Source organism: Physeter macrocephalus, chromosome 3 (genome assembly GCF_002837175.3).
Source record: "Physeter macrocephalus isolate SW-GA chromosome 3, ASM283717v5, whole genome shotgun sequence".
Lineage (NCBI taxonomy): Eukaryota > Metazoa > Chordata > Mammalia > Artiodactyla > Physeteridae > Physeter > Physeter macrocephalus.
Window position 1 is genome coordinate 3011687 of NC_041216.1, and position 25063 is coordinate 3036749.

Below are 25063 nucleotides of genomic sequence, written 5' to 3' on the forward strand. Positions count from 1 at the left end.
GTTCCCTTTTCTCCACACCCTCTCCAGCATTTATTGTTTCTAGATTTTTTGATGATGGCCATTCCCACCAGCAGTGCAAGAGTGTTCCCTTTTCTCCACACCCTCTCCAGCATTTATTGTTTCTAGATTTTTTGATGATGGCCATTCTGACTGGTGTGAGATGATATCTCATTGTAGTTTTGATTTGCATTTCTCTAATGATTAATGATGTTTAAAGTAGATTTTAATTAAGGGATGAGTGCTGGGTCAAAAGCTGAGGAAGTTGAGAAAGGCATCTTGTGTCCAAAAAGCTAAATTTCTGGGATTAAAAAAAAAAAATCTCAGAAAGCTAAACAACCATAAATTTCTCTCTCTGAAGTGAAACTGGACATGTTTTTTCTTCTCGTGCCTCTTGGTTCTTGCTGATTCTGTGGTTATATACAAACATTTTCTGACTTGCTTTAAAAGGTGTTATTCTCTGGAATTAGCATGAGGAAGGTTTCTAGTAAATGCTGAGTGACTGCTAGCAAGTGGTACCAACTCTTCTGCCTTAGCTGTTTAGAATGCGTATTATATATTCTTTCTGTATCACCCCCAAATAATTTTTTTTAATCCAATATGCCTTAGCTTAATACCTATCTCAAAGATTATTCCATGCCCTCTCAGTCAAGTTAGTTTTCTAGAGAAGAGAGCCCTTTCCTGAGGTTGCTGTTTCGGATTCACATAAGACACATTTCCCTGGAAGCCCCTTTATATTGTCTAGCCTTGCTATTACCATGAAGAAAGAAGTCGTCTCTGTTTCCCAACCAGAAATGGGTGTCAGGGCAATTGCCTGAGTAGCTCATAGGAAGGCAGCTGATCTCATTTGATAAATTTCCGTTACTGTAATAGCAATAGGATTTTCTGTGAAACCATAAAATCACACACTTGTAGAGGCGGTTGATGAAGAAACAGAGGCATGCAGCTAGTTTTTAGTAAACATGGGACCTGCCTGAGTTCTTATCTTTTGGTTTTAAAGTGAAGAATTTGAAGCCCTGAGGAAGTGACTACTCAGTGACAGAACGAACCAGGCCAAGTTTAGGTCTAAGTTGCATCTCAGTTTCTTGGTACAGAGAAACCGTATTTGCCCCAAGTTTGTAATTCTATCAGATTCCTACAAGATCCTGGATAATGTCAAGGATTCATAACTCACTTTTTTGGGATAAGAACCTGAGACTTTGGTGGGGGTGGGGGGGGCGACTTACAGAATGGTTTATAGATACTCCTCTGTTAATGAGCCCAAATTACTTTATGTACCTGTCTCTATGGCTTAAGCAGTGAGGGTTTACTCTATTCTCAGGGCTCTACATCTCAGGAGTTAGTTTCCTGTGTAGGACTCTACTGTTACACTCTAACAGAATAAAGTTGATCTTGAGCTCTCTGGTACTGTGTAGCATAGACATCTCTCAAAGGTCTGCTTGGGCAGTGTGAATAGATAAAAAATAATAAACAGGTTAATAGTCTCTTATCGGTCCCCAAAGCCATATGAGTCTGACCTCAGGTTTTAATTTTGTTGCTATGAAAAGCTTTTATTAAGTGGCTCCGGTCTGCAGATGGTGACATGTGTTCAAATCTTCACTCTAGAAAACCTTGGAGAATTAAGTCACTCTTAGAAGCTTAGTGTTCTGGATTGCTACAGGTTTGTTCCATTATACATTAAAACTTTATTTTTAAAAATCATTTTAATTAGAAATTATCCTAAAGTGGATTATACCCTTCTTCCTTTCTGTTTAGTTTGTTGGGTCCAATTTAACCATTTCTTAGTGACTGAGATCCTTATGGGGTATGTGTGTATATGTATAAAGGATACAAATTTTCATGGGCTTCTAGTAGCATATTCCTAACTCTGTTTTAACCACAAGCCCATGTTTAGTGCATAATTTTGCAAGATGTAAGGTTTTTAGCAATGCATATTGTTGTAAAAACTCCTGGATTTAAGTCTGTGGGTCACAATCAGAAAGGTTTGAAAGCCACTGCCCTAGGAAACTCTTTTCTAGTGCTAATAATAATTTCTTACATTGCAAAGTACTTGACTGTTTGCCAAACTTCCCTCTATAATATGGCCTATGAAAAGTAAACTAGGGAAGGGATTGATTTCTTGTTTTTAAACTATAGTAGGCAAGCATAATGGAACCAAAGAGAGGATGGACTTTGAAATTAGTCTTTAACTTTAGCCTTTCCATACAGTACTCCTATGCCCTTGGATGCTTTAATTAATCTTGTTTAACTTCAGAACCTCAGCTCTTTTTTTTTCCCCTACCTAAATGGGAAATGCCAGAATTGTTGGGTGCTTTAAATCAAGTAATGAAGACAAAAGTGCCTTAGTAGGGGCACCGTGGATGAATCTCATAAACAAAATGTTGAGTGGAACAAAGTAGACATAAAAGAGGACATGAGATGTAATTTCATTTCTATAAAGTTCAAAACAGGCAAAATTAACCTAACAATATTAGTCCACACAGTGCTTACTCTTGGGTGGAGTAATGATTGGGAAGTACACCAAAAGGTGTACTTCTTTTGGTGCTAGTAATGATCTCTTTCTTGGTTTGGAAACACATTGTAAAAGTTCATTGAGTTTCATACTTACGATTTATTTACTTTTTAAAATAATGAGTTTCAGGTGGACAGCATAATAATTCAACAGCTATGTATACTACAAAGTGATTACCACTACAAGTCTAGTTACCATTTGTCACCATACAGTTGGCCTCCTTCACCCATTTTGCACACACACCCCACCCCCCCGCAACTCTCTTCCCTTCTGGTAGCCACTGATCTTATCTCTGTATCTGTGAGTTTGTTTTTGTTTTATTTTGTTTGTTCATTTGTTTTGTTTTTTTAGATTCCACATATGAGTAAAATCACATGGTAACTGTCTTTCTCCATCTCACTTATTCAAACCTAGCATAATACTTTCCAGATCCATTTATGTTGCCACAATGGCCAGTTTTCTTTTTTTTTATGGCTGAATAGTATTCCATTGTGTATATATACCACATCTTCTTTATCCATTCATCAACTTATGTTGTTTCCATATCTTGGCTACTGTATGATGCATGTGCTTCTCAGTATGTATATTATACTTTAACAAAAAGTTGTTTTTAAAGTATTTAGCACAGAACCTATCACATGGTTGGTTCCCTTCTCCTATGATGGTTCCATTTTTTTTCCTAACTGTTCAATTTCTTTGTTCTGTTATGGTTCTGTCTCCTAATTCCAATTTTATACCTGAGCATGTTTAATAAATATCTACTGATGGCAGTTCTAATTGGTGTAGTTGAAGGAGTTTAGGTCATTCAGACAAGGTGAAATTGAATGTCTGACCACTGTGGTCTAGAAATAAGTCAGGAATATGAAGTTTGATTTGATACTATTTTCTGATCTTCAGGTGATTTGATATTTTGCTTTTAAGTGAAAATTAAATGGAGATTTTTCTGATTTGTGTGATATGATTTTATCTGGTAGATCAGCTTTATTATTGAATTTTTTCATGGTGGGATATTGAACTTATTCTGTTATTTCTGGCACTTTTAATATAAGCCCACCATAGTGTAGCAGACTTTGAAATGGTCACTACCACACCCTGTAACACTTTATATATTTTGCTTAGGTTCTTATCACTGAGAGAGAACCATACTTAACTGTTTTTACCTTATTGTTTTTGTAATACAAGTGTAGAAATAGAACTTGTATATTTGGATATTTATGTAAGATCCTGTTATAAAAAACTTAGAATTGTTGAAAATTCAATTTTAAAAATTGATAGGGCTTCCCTGGTGGTGCAGTGGTTGAGAGTCCGCCTGCCGATGCAGGGGACGCAGGTTCGTGCCCCAGTCCGGGAAGATCCCACATGCCGTGGAGTGGCTGGGCCCGTGAGCCATGGCCACTGGGCCTGCGAGTCCGGAGCCTGTGCTCCGCAACGGGAGAGGCCACAACAGTGAGAGGCCCGCGTACCGCAAAAAAAAAAAAAAAAAAAATTGATAAAGTTATTTTCAATACGTGGCAATATGTGGGATATAAAGTAAGCCTACCTGCCCTCAGGGAGGGCAGACTCCTCTAGGAGAGGTTTGTGAGGTAGGCAGAAAAATTTGTCTACATTTGTTTTTGTTCTTTTGGATGTTGGCCTTTGAGAGAAGGTTTCTGATAGAGATACTAGCAAGCCTCCAAGTTACAGAGTCGTAATGATGATTGTATGGATGCCAATGGAGCCAAGAGACAGAGAACTGACTATGATTTCATCAGTGATCAGTGATACTATGAAGAGTAAGGGAAGTGGGGAAGTAATTTCTGTCTGTCGACACTTATTTATATTAATTCATTAACATAGAGAATGTCATTTAACCTTCACAAAGCCTTTAGAGTAGATACTACTATTTTTGCTTTAAAGATACGGAAATTGGGACTTCCCTGCTGGTCCAGTGGTTAAGAATCTTCCTTCCAGTGCAGGGGACGCAGGTTCAATCCCTGGTTGGGGAACTAAGATCCCACATACCACGGGGCAGCTAAGCCTGCGCACTCTAGAGCCCACGCGCCACAACTAGAGAACCTGCGTGCCACAACTACTGACCCGCGTGCTCCGGAGCCTGTGCACTACAACTAGAGAGAAGCCCGTGTGCTGCAAAAAAAGATCCCACATGTGGCAACGAAGATCCCACATGCTGCAACTAAGACCCGACACAGCCAAATAAATAAATAAATAAATAAATAAATAATTTTTTTAAAAGATACAGAAATTGAGGGCCAGAGACATTTAGTAACTTGTTCAGGTTTACATAGCTAGTGACAGAGTTGATATTCAAATCCAGAGCCCATCTGTACTACATGCTATATATAGATAGTAACATTATCCAAATAAAAGGATGTGTTTATCAGAAGATAGTCTAGCTTGGAAACATGCTAAATGGGAAGTCATAAAGAAAATTGATAGCAAGTTCCATCTAGGACCACCCAGGGAAGGGAATGCTGTGACTCAAGGACTTAGTTTCCTGGAAGTTCCTGTGAAGCAATTTGTGTTCCTGTTGTGAGATGGTTGAATGGAGCTGTCAAACCCTGATGCAGGTCCACCTGTTGCTTTTTTTTTTTATAATTGTGTTAAAATATATATAACATAAAATTTATCATTTTAACCTTTTTAAGGCATTAAGTACATTTACAGTAATGTATAGCCTTCACTGCTGTCCAACTCCAGAATTTTTTTATCATTTCAAACAGAAACTCTGTACACATTAAATCATTCCTCCCCTCTGCCCAGCCCCTGGTAACCTCTGTTCTACTTACTTTCTCTATGAATTTCCCTATTCTGGTTGTCAAGTATAAGTGAAATCAGACAGTAGTTATCCTTTTGTATTTGGCTTATTTCACTTAGCATAATATTTTAAAGATTGATCCATGTTGTAGCATGTATCAGAATTTTATTCCTTTTTATGGCTGAATAGTATTCCATTTTATGTATATGCCACATTTTGTTTATTCATTTATTTGTGGACACTTGGATTTTTTTCTACCCTTTTGCTATTGTGAATAATGCTGCTATGAACATTAGTATACAGGTATCTGTTTTAGTCCCTGTTTTCAATTCTTTTGTGTATATACCTAGGAGTGGAGTTACTGGGTCATATGGTAATTCTATTTTTTTTTTAAATTTTCTACTAATTACTGTCATTTTATCACAAATAACAAACAATGAACAATTGTGCGATTCATGGCTAGTTAGTAGCCGGGAGTTTAGGTCTACTTGAAGCTTCACTGAAAGCACTGGGAAATACAAAATAGCACCGCAGGCTGAAAAGAAATTGGATTGGACCGGTTGTCCCTAAGATAGACCCTAATAATGTTGAGAGTAAAAGGATTCCATAATGTGAAGCACCATTGAAACACAGGCAAATTCTGGAATGCTTGAAACGGCAGAAATCTTTGAAGGCAGACAAATCCAGCACACTAGGGAATATGGGCCTGGAGGATCAAGCCTCACGACTCCATGAGCAATGACGTGCAGACACTCTGTAGTAGAAGTGTTGATGGGTGGTAAAAAGTGTGGTGCCCGGGCATTACAGCAAGAGAATGGTCACCTTCAGAACCTTGAACAGTACAGTAGTACAGCACAACAGCTGGCATACAGGGGCTGGCATCGAGTGAACAGGCAAGAAGAGTTACCGACTGGAGGAGGGAGAGGACAGGGGAGATAGTAGAGCTGAAGGATTGGCAGCAATAGGAGACGGAGGGCAACCTGCAATTTCACTCATGCCTGACGTTGATAGCACAGGTTCTGGTTCCTTGCTGTATTCCAGTGTATCTACCCTCTTGAAAAAAACGATCCAGTGATGTCTGGGTAGTAGCTTCTTCGCAAGGTAATTCTATTTTTAACTTTTTAAAGTTTTCCACAGCAGCTGCACCATTTTTTAGTCCCACTAGCAATTCACAAGGGCTCTAATTTCTCCACATCCTTGCCGACACTTACGATTTTTCCTTTTTTTTTCTTCATAATAACCATCCCAATCATCCCAATGGGTGTGAAGTGGTATCTCATTGTCACTTTCACTTGCACTTCCCTAATGATTAATGATGTTGAGTATCTTTTCATGTGCTTATTGGCCATCTGTATAGATAAATGGAGAAATCTCTCTTCAGGTCCTTTGCCCATTTTTCAGCTGGGTTGTTTGAGGTTTTTTTGTTATTGAATTGTAGGAGTTCTTTATAAATTCTAGATATTAGTCCCTTATCAGATAAACGATTTGCCAATATTTTCTCCCATTCTGTAGGTTTTCTTTTCATCCATGTGATAGTGCCCTTTGATGCACAAATTGTTTTTCATTTTGATGAAGTCCAATTTATCTTTTTTCTTTTGTTGCCTGTAATTTAGATGTCACATTCCAGAATCATTGCCAAATCCAGTGTCATGAAGATTCTCCTCTATGTTTTCTTCTAAGAGGTTTATAATTTTAGCTCTTAAGTTTTGGTCTTTGATGCATTTTGAGTTAATTTTTGTATATGGTATAAGATAAAGGTTCATCTTCATCCTTTGGCATGAGGGTATCCAGTTTTCCTAGCATCATTTGTTGAAAAGAGTATCCTTTTCCCATTGAATGGTGTTGGCACCTTTGTCAAAAATCATTTGACCTTATATATTAGGGTTTATTTCAGAGCTCTCTATTCCATTGGTCTGTATGCCTGTCCTTATGCCAGTACCACACTGTCTCAATTACTGTAGCTTTGTAGGAGGTTTTGAAATCAGGAAGTGTGAGTCTTCCAACATGGTTCTTCATTTTCAAGATTGTTTAAGCTGTTTGAGATAGCATGTGAATTTTAGGGTGGCTTTTTCTGTTTCTACAGAAAAGGGATTTTGATAGGGATTGTCGTGAGTCTGTAGATCACCTTGGGTAGTATTGTCATCTTAACATTAGTCTTCTAATTCATGAATGTAAATGTCTTTCTATTTCTTTCTTTAATTCTTTCAGTGCTGTTTGTAGTTTTCAGCGTGAAATACTTTAGTTTTTTGTGGCTGTTATCTTTCTCACAGTGAGTTAATAGAGTAACGTTCTGGTTTATCCATTATTATTTCATGACCTGTTAATGCCCTGAAGAATCTGTTCTATTTTTAACAGAATCGGGGTTCTGAACTCGAAAAGCTGAGGGAAGGATCCTGGAAACTGGAAACCTAACTAAATTACTGCCCTTGGGAAGCCCTTCTAGGTGTTCAGCCTGCTGGTTTCTTCCAATTAAAAGCTAATTTCACTGCAGGTCTCCTTCGATCTATAGTAGTTCACATTTCTAATTTTTTTTTTTTTTATCTTTTGCTTCTAGATTTCTCCATCTTGCTAAGGAGGAAATTCCTATTGGGTATAGCTGATGGTACCATGCAAAAATCAGATCCTCGAAAAGGTCAGAACCTGTTCTTATATGTAATAGAAATGGAGAGTTACCTTCTGTCAGGCTGTGTATGAGTGTATGTGTCACAAAAAGCTGTTTGAGTAAATAAAAAATCTCACCCTTTCTTGCCAACTTACCCTGCAATTTTCACAAATCCTGCACGTCATTTATACAACTCTTTTATAGTTTGCAAAGTAATCTTCATGTAATTATCTCAAATAGTCTTCACTGTAAGCTTTTGAAATAGGGACTGTTGCTATTCCTCTTTTATGGAAACAATGAAGGGTTAAGAGACTTATTCCGAATGTTGTTACTATAAACTGCAAGATTTAGTCCTGAATCTTTTGTTTTTAAATCTTACCTTTCTCACTACATTACAAGTTCATATGATTAGTCAGAATTTAGTAGATATGTAAGTATGGATGCTCTATGAACATTGGAAATAATATACGTAAAAGTTAAAATAATATATGAAAAAGTTAAAAGCCCTTTATGGGTGTAAAATATAATTAATAAATCAGATCTTGATATCGAATGTTTAAATATAATCTTTGGGATGATACCAGACTCCTTATTGTGTGCATACCATTGTCTTATTATGGCAAATGAGGCTCTTCATTTGCTGGTACTTACCTTTGTATTCTCATCTTCCTCAGTTCCTGTCATTTGTCTCTGTAGCTTACCCTACCACTTTCCTTCTACAGCAGCTGCTGGCTGTTGTCCAAACACGTGGTCCATTTCCATGTCTTAGTACTTTTATACTATATTCCCTTTGCTTCAAATGCCTATTCATCTTTCTTCTGACAGTCCTAGCTCAACTTCATGTCCTCTTTGAAGCTTTCCTCCTCTCCCCAAGCAAAGTCAGTCATTCCTTTCTCTTTTCTCAGAGCACTTTGCATAGCAAATCTCTCTTATAGCAAAAATCACATTGTATTATGATAGTGTATTTGAGTTGCTATCTATCCTACTAATCTGTGAGTTATTTGTGAGCATAGACTGGGACTTATTTGTCTTCATGTTCTTAACACTCAGTGTTACTCCTAGGCTTAGCTACGTTTTGTTTAATGAATGAAATAATAGCTTTCCTTAAAGGATCTGTACATTAATCTAAGTGGGAGACTGACCACGTAAAAAATACTCAGAAGTTTATAACTATTTGTAAATGAATATAGTACATACTTGAAGTAGAATAGTGGAATGATCACAGCCAGGTGGAGTTATTAAGGGAAGGATTCCTCTAGATCAGGGATCAGTAAACTATGGCCCATAGGCCAAATCCTGCTGGCTTCCTGTTTTTGTAAATAAAGGTTTACTGGAATATAGCCATGTTCATTTGTTAATGTGTTTGGCTACTTTCATGCTACAATGGCAGAGATGAGATGAGTAGTTGTAGCAGAAACCATATGTCCCATAAAACTGAAAATATTTACTATCTGGCTCTTTACAGAAAGTTTTCTACTCCCTGCTCTAGAAAGATAGGTTTTGAATAGAGGTATGAAAAGAAGAGGAATGTGAATTGATGAAGCATGAGTGTGCATCATAATGCAACAAAAACAGCCATAGTAGTAGGAATGCCAAGTGGGAAAGTTTGACTGTAATCCAGTTTGTCAGAGAGAACTGTGTTGAAGAGATAAAATGTCAAGAATGCTTTGGATTGAGAAAGAGGAAACATAGAAATCTAGTGAAAAGAAGTTGTCAAGTAAGCACTCTGGGTCTATAGTAAGAAAGTTTCCTAAGTAGTAGTAGGGCATGATGATGATGATGATGAAGGAGAAGAAAGCAGCAGTACAAATTAATATTGATTGAGCATCCACTGTATGCCAGGTACTGTTCTATGTGCTTTATATGTATCCTAGTTAAACTTCTGCAACTGTATAAGCTAATTGCTGCTGTTGTCTTTGTTTTGCAGATGAGGAAACTGAGGCACAGGGGATTAAAGTTACTTAGCCAAGGTTATACAACTAGTAAATGAGAGAACCAAATCTGAACCCAGGCAGTCTGTCTGCAGAGTCTTCATAGTAGAGGAGGGAAATCTGGGGATATTTGGTAAAAAACAACCATAAGCTTGGAGTAAGGTAACTAGTCTTAGTAATTAGGAAGTGTGCTCTCCCATCATGATAAAGAGAAAATGAACAGACTATAGAAGAATAATACTGGAAGGCAGAGGGTCCAATTAGAAGAGTGTACTATGGATTCGGCAGAATGGCAGGGAAGAAGAGGCAGATTCATTACATAGTGAGACACGTTATACCATTAGTCATTGAGTTTAACCTTGGTGAGGCCAGAAGGCAGTTAACTTTCCTTGCACACATGAAAGCTGTCTTAAAATGCCTGAAGAGCTGGCTTACTCAGTTGAGATAGAGATTAGCAATAGTTTTCAAGGAGCTAGAGGGCATTCAACCTCCCCACAACAAGTATATTACAGTCAATTCAGTGCCCACTCTACACCTGAGTATATTAACAGCCGATGGAGGTGTCAAATCGTAACTCACCATTGCCTCTCATTCTGTGTTGTTCCTGTAGGGGAACTTGTTCCTGTCCAACCCCCATCACTACTGTGATAAAGATTTACCCCCTTGGACCACTTTTCAAAAATGTATGCATGTATGTATTAAAGTAATATATATGCAGTGTAAAAAAATTACCAACAGAAGTATACCAAATGAAAAGAGAAAGTTTCCCTCCCATCACCATCTTGCTCTCTAGAGAGAACCTCTATTAAAATTTGGATGTATGTGAAACTACTATTATGGATGGAAGTGTTCTGGGATTCCCTCATGGTTGTTGAGATAGAAAAAATATTGAGAATCACTTCCCTAAAGCCAAGGTCCACTGCTAAGAATGGAAGGAACCTCCGGGAGAGATGTGGGATCTTCATCACTAGAAGAGTAAGCAAAGACTTGGTAGGGATGTTAGAAAGAAGATTCAAGCATTGGCTAGGGTTAGTGGAGTTAGAGGCAGGGAGAGGAGGAGGCATTGAACTAAATGACTTTTAATATTCCTTTCAAACCTATAGTTCTGTGTTCATACCAACAGACTGATTACACCAACAGACTGAGTGGAGGACAAAGTGATAAGAGAAAATCGAAAATATAAAATCCAAATTTATAGAACAAGTTACTTTGCAGCAAACATTGAACTTATTTTTATAAAGATTTCTTTTAACTAACCATTTTGGTGTGTTCAAAATGTACTTCATTTTTTATTAAAAATTATGTTTACACTTAACCTTTCACTACTATATTTACTGGGTAAAATGAAGGTGGCACACATTGTTCATTATTCCAAAGAAGGAAGATATTTCAAAGTGTCTGCCAGGTTAAGCTGTGGTGCATAGGGAGGAAATAATTGAGCTGGGTCCCTAGTGCTACTTCCCCTTCAGACTCACAGTATAAAGGAAATTAAAGGGGACCTTAATGTCCCCTTTAATGAATAGCGAAGTTCAACCCCTTCCTTTTCCAAATGAGGAAAATAAAAACCAAAGACGATATCTTACCAGCTCAGAGTCTCACAATAGCCTAGCTGGACTCTCAAAGATTAGCAATAAAGTATATAAAGTGCCGGCCACAGTGTCAAGTATGTGGTAGATGAAGACGCAGAAGGGAAATAAGATCATGGTGATGGTACTGATATTGTTGTTATTTCTTCTGCCCCCCCATCACTCTTCCGTAAGCCTTCAGAGAGAAAGTTGGTAATGTAGATATGTACACTGTCCATGCTGCAAATCGAAAGTTGCACAGTGTTGTAATGATGAAAGCGGGAGCTCCATACCCCCATAAAATTATAGGCTCTCAGATTTGGGCAGGACCTTTAAAGGTTACTTAGTCCAGCCTCCCTCCTCCTTCCCATGATTTAGTATTTCCACCAAGAGATTATCTTACTTCTACTTCTACGACCTCAATGATGGCAGATTCATACCTTCCCTTCCCAGAGAGTTCATCCCACTGTTGGATACCTCCGACTGCCAGCAAGTTCCTCCTAGTAATGAGCTGAAGCCTGTCTACCTATAGCTTCCACACACTGATCCTAGTTCTCTCCCGTGGGGTAATTGAACAAGCAAAGCAAATCTCTTCTCTACATGAGAACGCTCCAGATATTTGCAAACAACTTTCCTGTTTCTCCTGAGTCTTCTCCTAGTTAAACCTCCTCAGTTTCTTAAATCCTCGGTATCCTTGTTGCTTTCCTTTAAATGAGATTGTATTGCCTGTATCTTATTCAGAGTCTAGGACCTCAATTGGAACATAAAGCTCTACCTTCAAAGTGTTCTAACTGGCAGAGTAGGTGATCCTGTACTGTCATCTGCTTCATTCCCAATATTGACTGGAATGACGATGGTGGTGATGATGGTGGCACATTCTTTATTTGATGATATCAGATCCATATATGTCTGCCAGGAGGTATGATGTGACACCGTTGGTACCACTAAACTTCTTCACTGTTCAAGAAACATGAGCCAGAGCATTCTAAAAAACATTAGCTTCTTCTGTGTCCTGGATCACACCTCCTGGAAAGGTTAACATTATACATAGTTGAAGTCTAGTAGGATTGCCTGTAAGACAAAGGGAGTTATGGCTTTTTGGCGTTTTCATTAGCCATTCATTGCTAGCAGTTTTGCTTGTTAAAGGAAATATTGATTTCTCTGGGTTCTTCTCTCTGTGTGCAAGTGCAGAGATATGTAATTGCTATAGAGGGAGTGGGGGTAGGGATGATCACTGAGAAGAAATCTGTTCCATCTTCTTTGTTCACATCTGCCTAGGGATTGCCTAGCTTGCTTCCTCTCCCCCTTCTTCTGGCAGATCATCCCAGAAGAATATCACCATCTCAACACCCTTATCTCCGAACGGAGTAAAAGTAAATGAAGAAGAGCTGGAGGCAGAGAATCAGCTGAGAGGCACTAGGAATACTTTCTAACAAGAGGGCATGGCTAATCAGTGGCACAACCCAGACCAGTCCCTTTTCTGTCTCCTGCCTCCCTGTAGCTTGTCCTCCGTGACCACAGTGGGACAGGTGTTCTGCTTCCAGCTTTTCTGTTTTGATCTCTGCTTATCAGCATAGGATTATGGTTTATTAAAACCACAGTTGCTCTCTACCACTGATGCAGTTCTGTCTTGTCTTAGTGGATTTTCAGAAGTACATTTGATTTTTCTATTTTCCATTTTTCATTTCTGAGGGAAACATTCCTCCTTCCCTGTTCCCTTCTTCCCTTCCTGCCTACTCCCACTGTCTCATTAGTATGTGCATGTAAGCCTGCATTACTTCTTTTATATTTTCCCAGCTCTGTGAATATTTGAAACATGGTACCTATGGACATCCTCCACTTAATCTAGTTTAACCTCATTAAATCTCAGATATGCTTCATATTATTCAGCGTCCAGATCAAGCTCATAAGCATCAGTGCTTCAGTTTTACTGTAGTAAAAAAGGTAGACTGTCCAAGCTGGGCTATTTTATGTTAGAAGCATTTGTTAAGATTTCTTTTTTGTTAGTTTTTTTGCTTTTGTTTTGTTTTGTTTTTGAGGAGAAGGCAGTGTAGTTAAGAACATAGTTCAGGTTCAAATCCTGGCCTTTCTACTGACTGTAACCTTTCAGAAAGTTATTCAACCTCTCTGAATATTATTTCCTCATTAGTAAAAAGAGACAATGATACCATACTAAGTGGTATCGTACTAGTGAGGATTCAACAAGATGGTGTTATTGAAATACTTAGCACAATATCTGGTACATAGTAAACACTTAAAAATAATAGCTATATAATGTTAATAATTAATATTATTACTGTTGTTAATATACAATGATAATTTACAACTAAGTTTTTTCTTAATATAATATATGAAGAATTTTTTTGACTTTTCTTTGCTTCGGGGGATGCTCTATTGTGATTGTTTTATCACATTTTGAAAGGATGCTTCCATGGCCTTGTAGATTTTTCTACTACATGTTATCTTTCCCTCAGGTGTTTCCAGAAATACTAGAGTCTTTATGTTCTCTAGATTTGCACTACCCAGTACAGTAGCCACTGGCCACATGTGTCTATTTAAGTTTAAGGAGCACTAAGTACAATTAAAAATGCAACTCTTTAGTCACACTAGCCATATTTCAAGTGCTGAATAGCCCCGTCTGGCTAGTGGCTACCCATTGGATGACACAGATATAGAACATTTCCCTCATCACATAAAGTTCTATTGGACAGCATTACTTTAGATATTACTAGAATATGCTCTTGTGCTCTTTTCTTAGAAATTAAAGAGGGTATATTTTCTAGAATTCCAGAGATTACTCTCTTAAATGTTTCAGTGCTCCAGACATCCATTTTAAGGATTCAGGTTACTCTTCTTACTCCAGCCCCTTAGTGTTATTAACTGTCTTTTGGAATAAATACAGGCACTTTGACTTCTCCTGAGAAGAATGCATTACCAAAGTTTTTAAAGGTCCCAGTCTGCAGTAAGAGGAGACCAAAGGGAGAAAGGACAGAGCAGAAGCAATTCTAGCGAATTACTTGAGAATCCATATGTGAATATGAGAATCCATAGGGGCTAACTAGTAACAGGAGGTTCTAATGTCCTGTGTCCTTTTTGTAAGTACATACATTGTATTAGTCAGGATCTGAGCTTTCCCTCTGATAAAGGTAGTAAACAGCAAGTTTTCCTTTAATGATCCCTGTTATCTTTATTATGCACTTTTAAAGCCATTTTTTCATTTGCTCTTCACAGCAACCTAGTGAAGCAAGTAGCATTGGGATGAGCATCCCTATTTTACTGATTTAGAAAAAACAGGTTCAATGCAATTAACAACTTGCCTAAAATCGTCAAGGGAAAATAGTCTTGCAATTCAAAACAGGATAAAATTTTAACTTCCAGTTTGGTTTTCTTTTGTTGTTTTTATTTTGTTATCCTCTATTTTACCACCAATCAGACTGTAGTAAAAGGAAGAGTGAAGATTCTTTAGGACAACTTGAAAACTGAATAGTGTTATATGAGGTACTCTCAAAGAACTGCTATAGCTTCATTTGTCCTATGACCATGTGTATTAGTGTGTTTGGACTGCCATAACAAAATACCACAAGTGGGGTGGTTTAAACAACAGAAACTTATTTTCTCACAGTTCCTGAGGCTAGAAGTCCAAGATCAATATGCTAGCGCGGTTGGTTTCTGGTAAGACTTCCCTCCTCGGCTTATAGACAGAGCACCTTCTGGCTTTCTGGCTATATCCTTACCTGACCATTTTCTTTGTATGCGTTGGTGGAGGGGTGGTTGAGAGACAGAGACAGAGACCAGTCAATCTCTGGTACTGCTTCCTTTTCATTAGCACACCAGTCCTATCAGATTAGGGCCCCACCCTTATGACCTCATTTTACCTTAGTTACCTCCTTAAAAGTCCTGTCTCCAAATACAGTCACACTGGGGGATTAGGACTTCAATATACGAATTTGCGGGGGTGGTACGTAATTCAGTTTATAACGCCGTGTTAATGTATTTTTAGTATCTTTTGATTTTTTGGCCTAACCTGGTTAGTTGGAAATTTGGTATTTGCATGGGACCAAATGTGGCAAATATCTATATTTTTTATTTCTGTGAATATTGAGGCTTAGTTCAATTTAACCTGTGGTACTTACCATAAAGTACTATCCAACCCTGAGATATTCTAATAAGCAAAAACATTATATCTAAATGTCCTACTTTTCTTACAATGTAGTCCAATTTGTTAGTACCAGTAAAGTCTCAGTCCTTTACAGGGTAATAAGTGTCCCCCTTCCTCCCACCCCTATTTTACAGATGGAGAAATTAACATACAGAGAAACTGACTTGTCAGAGGTCAGAGCAAGGTATTGGTGGATCCAGGGGTAAATCCCAAACCTGTTAACTCCCTGACCAGTTTTTAGTCCATTGACTATGCAACCTAGCGGTAAGTATATTTTTACCCCATCCTGGAGGTAAGAGGGGTTAAGAGACTTGGCAAGGAGTGAATTTAAGGAATTCCTCACTACTAATTATGTCACTCGTTATCTTTTTCTTTTAACCACGATGTCTTTTTTGTCGTTAGCATCAATTTTCAAGGTTGCGAGAGGAGGTTGGAAGTTTTGCTTTTTAAATACCTAAAAATATTTCTATAACAGTTCAGCCAGACTAGAGATTATTATTAAGAAAGGAAAGAAAGGAAAACTTATTATTTAATGAATTTGTTCTCTGTGTTAGGCACTGTGCTAAACACTTTGTATTACATTTCTTAAATGTCATTAAAACTTGTCATTTCTGGAAGGTATGCATTCTTGCCTTTTTTTATAGTCACATTTTTAATAGTATTAGTTGAATTTAGTAGAAAACTACCTTACAAACTTCAGGGTTTAGATTCTAAATAAAATTTTAGTATTGTAGAAACTAAGAACCTTATCAGAAATCTTTAAAGATAAGATCTCTTTATGTTTAAGCACAGTTTTCTAGTTTATTGTGTCTTAACCCTTACTTGGTTTTTACTTAGGTGGGATGACTTGTTTTGTCTGAGATTAAATCAAGCTTGCTCTTCCACTTCACACTAAAATCATATTTTCTGTAAAGCCTTTTCTTCTACCTCTACATCTGAAATAGTTAGAATCCTTTTAATTACTAAGCAGGTTGAATAACCAAGCCACGTGGAAAACAAGAGTTTAATGAGCCTCCAGAACCAAGATCCCATGGGCCATTAGTATATTCTCTCCTCCATCCCTCAACTCTGCTTCTTGCCCATTGGCTTCTTGCCTGTAGATCTGCTTTCTCAGATACAGTAAAAATTATAGCCACTGGCATAAGCCACATTTCACTTTTCTTATCATACCCTTTGCATGCCTTCTGCTGCAGCCACATTGAACTACAGTTGGACAGCATGGCACTGTCCAATAGTAATACAATGTAAGTCACATATGTAGTTTAGATTTTTCTAATAGCCACATTGAAAAAGGTGAAAAAATAAGGGGGGATTTAATTTTAGTAATATATTTTATTTAATCTACTATATCTAAAATACTATTTTGACATGTAAACAATATAAAAATACATAATGAGCTATTTTATATTCCCTTTTTAATACTCAGTCTTCAGAATCTGGTACATGTTTTACAGTTACAGTAAATCTCAATTCAGACACTAAAGTTTTATCAGAAATACTTGATCTGTATTTAGATTTCAAAAAAATCTATTGTTGAAAAAATAGATTCTCATACCCAGTTTTGTTCCAAACACATTTAAAAAATTTTCCCAATAACTGCACCAAATGTCAATATTTGAATTTAAGTTAATAAAAATTAAAGCAAAATTAAATTTACTTCCTTAATGACACTAGCCACATTTCAAGTGCTCAGCAGCTGCATATGGCGAGTGGCTACCATGTTGGACAGAGCAGGTCTGACATAGTGTTTCATGGCATCATTTCTTTCCTTACCTAAAATAATTATGAAAAACTTTAAATACAAATTCAGTTATGATACCCTAATATCTTTTGTCTCTGTCAGCAATTTTTAAGCCTGATCAAGTTTGTAATCTTTATTCATGATTTAGAGAAGAACAAACATAGCAGGTTACTGGAAAGACTGGCGACATCAAACCAGGAGAAGATGCAAACACTTGGAGTGGGACACTGGCCAATGTGACTAGAGTGTAGTGGAAAAGGGAAAAGTCATAACAGACAAGATCACAGAAATGGCAGTAGCCAGATCCTGCCTAGCCTTGTAAGGCACCCTTCACTCAGGGGGAAGTTATTTGAGGTCCTTAAGCAGGTAAATGACATTATCTGTCTTGTGTTTTAAAATGCTCACTCTGACTTTTCTGTGGAGAATAAGTTGGAATAGGGCAAGAGCAGAAGCAGGAATACAAGTTAGCAGGCTGTTGTAATGGGCCAGATAAGAGATAATAGTGACTTAAACTGGAGTGTGAGTGGTGAAATTAAGTGCATGGGTGGATTTGGGATATGGCCTGACAGAAACTACTGATGGATTGAATTTGAGTGTAGAGGAAATAGAGACATCAAGGATAATTTCAAGGATTTTTAGCTGGAGGAGCTAGGTGATGGAGATGCCATCTCCTGGTTTGGGGAAGACAAAAAGGAGAACAGCTTGGCAAGAGATAGGGTTCTGTTTCAGCCATGTTAAATTTGAAATATCTGATTGATAACCATGTAGAGGTGGCCTAAAGGTAGTTGTACATATATGTAAGCGTAGAATTCCAAGAAGAGGCCAGTGCTGGAAATATGAATTTGGAAGAAATCACAGTGGAGTGGTGAGCAGTAAAACCCTATTTGAATGAGGACATAATGTGAGGAAGTGAGGAGGCAATAACTTATTGCCTTTAAGACGACTCTTAAAATAAGTTTTCCCATGAAGGAGAGCAGAGAAATTGAAAGATATAGCAGGAAGCATATATGTGGAATTAAGAGAAGGTTGGGGGAGAGCATGTTTGTTTGGGGTTTTTGTGTGTTTGTATTTTGTGGTACGCGGGCCTCTCACTGCTGTGGCCTCTCCCGTTGCGGAGCACAGGCTCCGGACGCACAGGCTCAGCGGCCATGGCTCATGGGCCCAGCCGCTCCGCGGCATGTCGGATCCTCCCGGACCAGGGCACGAACCCGCGTCCCCTGCATCGGCAGGCGGACTCTCAACCACTGAGCCACCAGGGAAGCCCTGTGTGTTTGTTTTGTTAGGAGATGATGGAGCAGTAAGAATACTGATGCAAACGATCTGTTAGAAGTGAAATACTTGCAAAGTCCTTAAGAGGATGCGAGGAAATGGGATCTGGAGAAAAACTGTAGGGTGGACTGTTGATTAAAAACAGAGACGTTTCATCCACAGCAGCAGAAGAAAAATCAGAAAGAATGATGAATAAGTAGGTTCATTCATTCACCAGATATTAACTGAGCACCTGCTTCTATACTATGCTTTGGGGATATACCACTAAACAAGATCAAGTCTTAATCTTCCTGAAATGAGTGGCATATAGAAGGTTCTCATCTATTTTTTTTGTTTTCTCAATGAACGCTGAATTAACGTCATCCCCTAATAGTGAAGGTGAAGGAGGGAATACTTGTAGTATGAGGAGAGAGAAAAATATATGAATTTATTTTTTTGGAAAGGAGAAAAGCAAACATAGTAGGGAAATGTGGTTTGATTTCTGGACAGTGTTAAGTAAGTAGCATTTGAGAATTGTAGCCATGAGTTTAAGGTGAGACCAGTAAGCTTGCACTTGTTTTTCTTTAGCACTCGTGAGCTATTGGGCTAGGCATGATATAGGTGGATAAGTGGTTTTAACCAGAGTTAGGGTTGAGGCTTTACTAGGCAAGTTTCACACACACACAAAAAAAAAGAGGTGGGAAGGAGTTAAGAGTATTTGCCATGGAGTGATTTTAGTGAGGAACCATGGAATCTGAGCTGGGTAAGAAGAGAAGTGAAAATATAATGGGTATTTAAATAATGGTGAGAAAGTGGTGGGGTCAGTAGATGAATCTAAATTTTCAAACAAGGAAAAGGTATTTCCATTATAGAAGTAATATATACTCTGTATGGAAAAATTGAAAATATTTGAGGTTAGAAAGGGGAGAAAAACCACCATCCAAAGATAACCATTTGTTTATATTTGCTACGTTTACTTCTGTTTTTTTTTTTCCTGGCAATAACTTTTTAGGGTTGTGTTAAGTTTTCTAGGCCTTCCATAACAAAGGCTACAGATTGGGTCATTTAAACAACAGAAATTTATTTTCTTAAAGTTCTGGAGGCTACAAGTCCAAGGTCAAGGTTCAGCAGGGTTGGTTTTTTCTCCTCGGCTTGTAAATGTCTGTCTTCTCCCTATGTCTTCACATAGTCTTTTCTCTATCATTGTCTCTTTCCAAATTTCCTCTTCTTATGAGGACACCAGTCATATTTGATTAGGGCCCACCCTAAATTTAGATCTCATTTTAACTTAATTACTTCTTTATAAACCCTACCTCCAAATACAGTCACGTTCTGAGGTACTGAAGAATGAGGACTTCAATATGAATTTTGGGGGGGACACAATTCGGTCCGTAACATAGGCGTTCTTTGGTTTCAGTTTTTTACATAATTGTGATTATTCCTTGAATATAATTTTTGATCCCATATTTTACCAGATAATGTTATAACTTAAACATTTTCCCATTTTATTGTTTAGCCTTTGTAAAAATGTAACAACTGCAAAATACTTTGTCAAGTGACAAATGTATTGCAGTATCCTAATCAGTCTTCTGTTTTGAACATTTAGGTGCCCCCTCCACCCCAATTTTTTTGTTATTATGAACAATATTAAAGCTTTTTAAATAAAAACCTCTTTCTGTATTTTGGATTATTTCCTTAGACTAGAATCTCAGAAGTTGATTATTTTATCAAAGACTATTGCAACATACTGCTGAATTGGAGAAGTATTGAATCTTGTACTTTCTTTCTACATGACTGTTTTCTCTCTTCCTGCAGTAATAGACTGGAATGATGTTAGAAAACATAAATATGGTCACCTATCAGAGTCAGCATCCCAATATCAAGGTAAGGATAACTCTATTTAGCATGGAAAAATTTAATTTGACATCTCTTACCATAAAACCTTTGTTTTTAGAGGTCTCGGTGTACCAAGAACTCACTGGTTAAAGCACAAGCAAATATAGTTTGTAGAGGTACCTGTCAAAAGCAATATGCTTTGTTTTGAGCGTGAAATCAGGAAATTTAGATTCTGAGTCCAGACAATCTCAAATTAGCTTCATAGCTTTAGGAACAGTTGTTTAGCCTCTCTGGATTTCCATCGTTTTTAACAGTAAGGCAGAATTGGGTGGTGTACTTCCATAACTACTAGTAATGAACTGAGTATCTTTTAAAATGAGAGAATTGAACTACACAAACTCTCAAGCCCTCATTTTACCCCAGAACTTCACTGTTCTGTCATTTTGGTGTGTTTGTCATGATGACTTATGCTGTAACATTTTTTTTCTTTAATAGAAGCTACTGACATCCTGGAGCTAGGTAAGATATTTTTTGTGTGTTTCTGTTAAATATGGGGAATTACTAAGCCAGGGATTAGATTGTAACTAGGTAAAGAATTCCATGTGTCTCTGTCTCATGAACTAGTGAATCCTGTGCTCTTGTCTGCCTAATGAGCCCACGTAATTCATCTTTGCTGTCATGACAAACTCTCCTTATCAGGAGGCCACAGACCACACTAACAAAAAGGGAGAGAGGTGGTTAATTACATGAGTACAAGAAGGAATGGGAACTGAACCAAACTGGAAGTTACTTCTTAATTCACTAAATCTAGAACTAAGACAAACCCCCATTGTCCATAAATCAGAATTTGTTGGGATTTTCCCAAAAGAAATTATTCATGAGATATATTGAACTGAAATTAAACCTAAAGATTTTCTATATTTTTTAACTACATAAAAACTGAACTATTGGGGCTTCCCTGGTGGCGCAGTGGTTGACAGTCCGCCTGCTGGTTCAGGGGACACGGGTTCGTGCCCAGGTCCGGGAAGATCCCACATGCCGCGGAGCGGCTGGGCCCGTGAGCCATGGCCGCGGAGGCTGTGCGTCCGGAGCCTGTGCTCCGCAACAGGAGAGGCCACAACAGTGAGAGGCCCGCGTACCTCAAAAAAAACAAAAACAAAACGGAAATATTAAAATATCAAACAACAGGAGTCAGACTGATACTGCATTTGGTTTTCATCCCTGAATAGTGTACTTCCGCACTAGGATTTTAGAAATGAAATTAATGTTAATATTTCTCAATCAGCTTTCAGGGTTCCTATATAAATGTCAGTCTTAACTTCTTAGAGTCCTTTAAAATTCTGCATGTTCCTTAAATATTAATATCCTGATACCTTCATTAATTTTTGTTGAAGTATTGTTATATATTTTGTTATTGCAACTTCCTGTGTTCAGCCCTATTATTATCATTTTCTGTTTGCTCCCTCTTTCCTTTTCTTCCTGTAACATATAACTTTCATTGCCCACTGACAAAGAAGGTAACGTAAAGTAGTAGAACACTAGACTAGGAAAGCCAACTTTGCCACTTAGTAACTTTGTGACACTAATCCTTGGTTTTCTGATTTGTAAGTGGGGATAATAATCCCATTCTACCTACTTCACAGGGTTGTTAAGAAGATTACATGAGCTAATGGATGTGAAAACATCTTAAAAACTCTCAAATACTTTTCAACTTTGGAGGATTATTATTTTCATTTGTTCAGCGACTATCCTCAGACTTTAAGTCAAATCTTGTGACATTCTTTGAAGTGAAGCATTCTATGAATATGAGCTGAAGAAATGAATGAAATGAAATAATGCAGGTAAAGGGCCTGACACTTGATCAACAATAAATGATAGTCACTTTTTATTATTCCTTAAAACTATCCTCAAGCTTTCTAAGGTACTGGTGTGTGGTAAAAAGCATGGACATAAGAATCAGGCCTTGGTTCAAATTCCTTTTCCCCACTTACCAGTTTTGTGACTTCAGGAAAAATGCTTAATCTTTCTGAGCCTAAATAAAACCCATCCTACTTAAACCTACTTTTCAGGTTATAATTAACAGGGGAAATATTGAACGTAGTATGGCATGGTGCAGGCAAACGGAAGGCACTCAGTAATAGCTGCTGCTGTTTTGGGGTTTGTTGCTAATGTGAACAATAATAACAATTCTAGTTCAGTGACATTTAAGGTATGTTGTGAACAACATATTCTGTTGACGGGGAATTGTGAAAAGTGGATACTCAATTTAACATGAAGTACATAAAGTGATATTAAAATTTGAAAGTATGTTTTTCCTTGTGAGAGTAGAGGTAGCACAGCCAGGCATAGCCTCTGGTAAATTAATCTTGCGTATTTCATTTTGTCCATCAAGCATAGAGAGTAGTCCCAAATACCAAACTGAAAGAAAATTCAGTAGATTTTTAGAATCTCAGAGTTTGGAAGAGGTCTTAAAATAATCCAACTTGACTCAGCATTTCAAAATCCAGCATTTTGTATTTCTTGTAAAATGTCTTGTCTTAAACTCCCCAAGCAACTCACTTCATATTTAGACAAATATTTATTGGGCCAAAATCTGTTTCTTTGTCAATTCTATTAGTCCTTCCTATAACTTTTAGAGCCTTACGGTATAGGTTTAGCCGGTTTTTCACTCACCGGCCTCTAGTTATTTGAAAGCAGCTCTAAGGACTGCTTTCTCACTGCTACTCTGTTACTTTTCCTAGTTCAAGCAACCATCACCTCATACCTAGATTATTAGAAAATCTTCCTAACTAGTCTTCTGCCTGCAGCCTTACCCTCCTCCAATCCATTCTTCACACTGCAGACAGAGTGACTCCTCCCACAAACCCTTTTGTGCTTCCTCTTCTCAGTAGTGTGGTATATAAGACTCTCCGAAACCTGAACACTGCTCTTATCGACAACCTCATTTCTAAACTATCTTTATCTACCCAGTAGCCATACCAAAAGATTCAGGTTTAGAACTGCTTTTTCTCACTTCTGGGCCTCCATACATGCTTTTCTTTCTGTCTGAAACAACAACAACAAAAGAATTCTCTCTCTCTTTGGCTGACTCCCTGCTTATCCTTTTACACTTTAACCAGAAGCTTAGCGGTTGCTTCCTGTGGGAATCCTTCCACAACCCCTCCTATAGCACACTCCATCTCCAAGGGTAGCACTTACCCCAGTTTATTACAGTCGACTGTTTAGTCTCTATCCCTCAATAGATTGAAGCTCTGTGAGGGCAAGAACAGTATTTTGATCATGGTTGTATCTCCAGCACAGTGCTTTGATACACAATATAAATATTTGTTGGATGGATGGATGAAGAAATGTCTCTGAGACTTTGCTTTCTTAATCACGCTAAATGTTCATTATTACTTCAGCTGGTCCTCATGTGACATGGTTTTGTGTCTCTTCATCACTTAGGTCACCATTTAGGCTTTGCTTTGTTCTATCCCTCTCAAAGTATAGCTGCTAGAACATTTAATTTCCCAGGTGTGATGTGATGTCACTAGTCCAGAAAAGAGTAGGACTATTACTGGTTTGCTTCTTTTCATTCACTCACTTTTCAAACTTTTATGGTGCCTCTATTAAGTTTCAGGCACTGGGTTAAACAGTGAAGATTTTTAAAAGTTCATAAAAGATATCCTCAATCCATAAAGAGCTTACATAAATAATTATGATAATATGATGTATAGAGTATGGAAATAAAGGTGTGAATAGGATGTTATAGGAGATTGGGAATAGTGGGATTTGTTTTGGGAAGACAGGTAAAGTAAAAATTCTTTTTTTGGCTTGGTGTTTTATCTTTAGATGATCCATTAAGAAAACGTCAAGCCATTGAACTAAAAGGCCTATGGACCGTGTTTTAAGAATGAACTACTGTGTATCTTATAAACTTAGCTTTGGACATTTTAGAGTAACTGGGTTTTATTAGTGCTGGATATGCCAAAACTTAGTAGTCATTTGAAAGTGCCAAGAAAACCTAGCGTTAAGGGTTATGGAAAGGACTTGCTCTATTTAAATTGATTGTAAAATCACATGAAACAAAGTGCTCATGGTGCTGGAAGAGAGTAACTGATGAGAGGAACAGAATACAGAGTCTAGAAATAGATCCAAGTGTATATAAGAAATTAATATATAATCAAGGTGATTTCAAATCCGTGGAGAGAAGATGACTTGTTCAATAAGTGAAGTTGAAGCACATTTATTGAACAAAAGTGAAAAGGAAAGCTGCATCTTTGCCTCATTTGTCTCACAAAATAAATTCCAAATAGATCAAACATTTAAATATAAAAAAAATGAAACTTTAGAAATCCTAGAAGAAAACATGGGTTACTATTTTTATAATACTGAAGTGAGGAAAGCATGATATGAAATCAAGAAGTCATAAAATAAAAGACTGAGAAATTTAAGGGCAAATCCTATCAGACTGAGACAAGTGTCTTCAACATATATGACAAAGGACTAATATATCTTCACTCTACAAAGAACTCTTAGAATCTGTGAGAAAACAAAAGAATACCTCAGTGAAAAATGGCAAAAACAGAATATAAACTAATAAGGCTAAAAAGATCTTCAACTGTATTAGTAGTCAAAGAATTGCAAATATAAGTGTAATTTTGATAAGATTATCAAAATTATAGAAATTGTTAAAACAGTTTTAGCAAGGATAGAAGAAACATACTCTGATGCACTA

General features: G+C 37.5%; 1 protein-coding gene across 20 annotated transcripts in view; it reads left to right on the forward strand.

The window, feature by feature from the left end:
- SCMH1 (Scm polycomb group protein homolog 1) overlaps positions 1-25063 on the forward strand; it is a 207019-nt gene that overhangs the window by 44836 nt on the left and 137120 nt on the right. For 10 of the 20 annotated variants that reach the window (XR_003678541.2, XR_003678540.2, XR_008616609.1 and 7 more), the window contains exons 2-5: positions 7819-7896; positions 15656-15785; positions 20326-20394; positions 20842-20865. Coding sequence is in view for 11 of the 20 variants with exons in the window: in XM_024125245.3 (XP_023981013.1) it covers positions 15773-15785; positions 20326-20394; positions 20842-20865 (106 nt within the window). In the remaining 9 variants the exon portion in view is untranslated. Of the gene's footprint in view, positions 1-7818; positions 7897-14984; positions 15035-15655; positions 15786-17410; positions 17629-20325; positions 20395-20841; positions 20866-21989; positions 22188-25063 lie in introns of all 20 variants that reach the window. The other 10 variants (XM_028485598.2, XM_028485628.2, XM_028485618.2 and 7 more) reach the window with 6 other exon arrangements.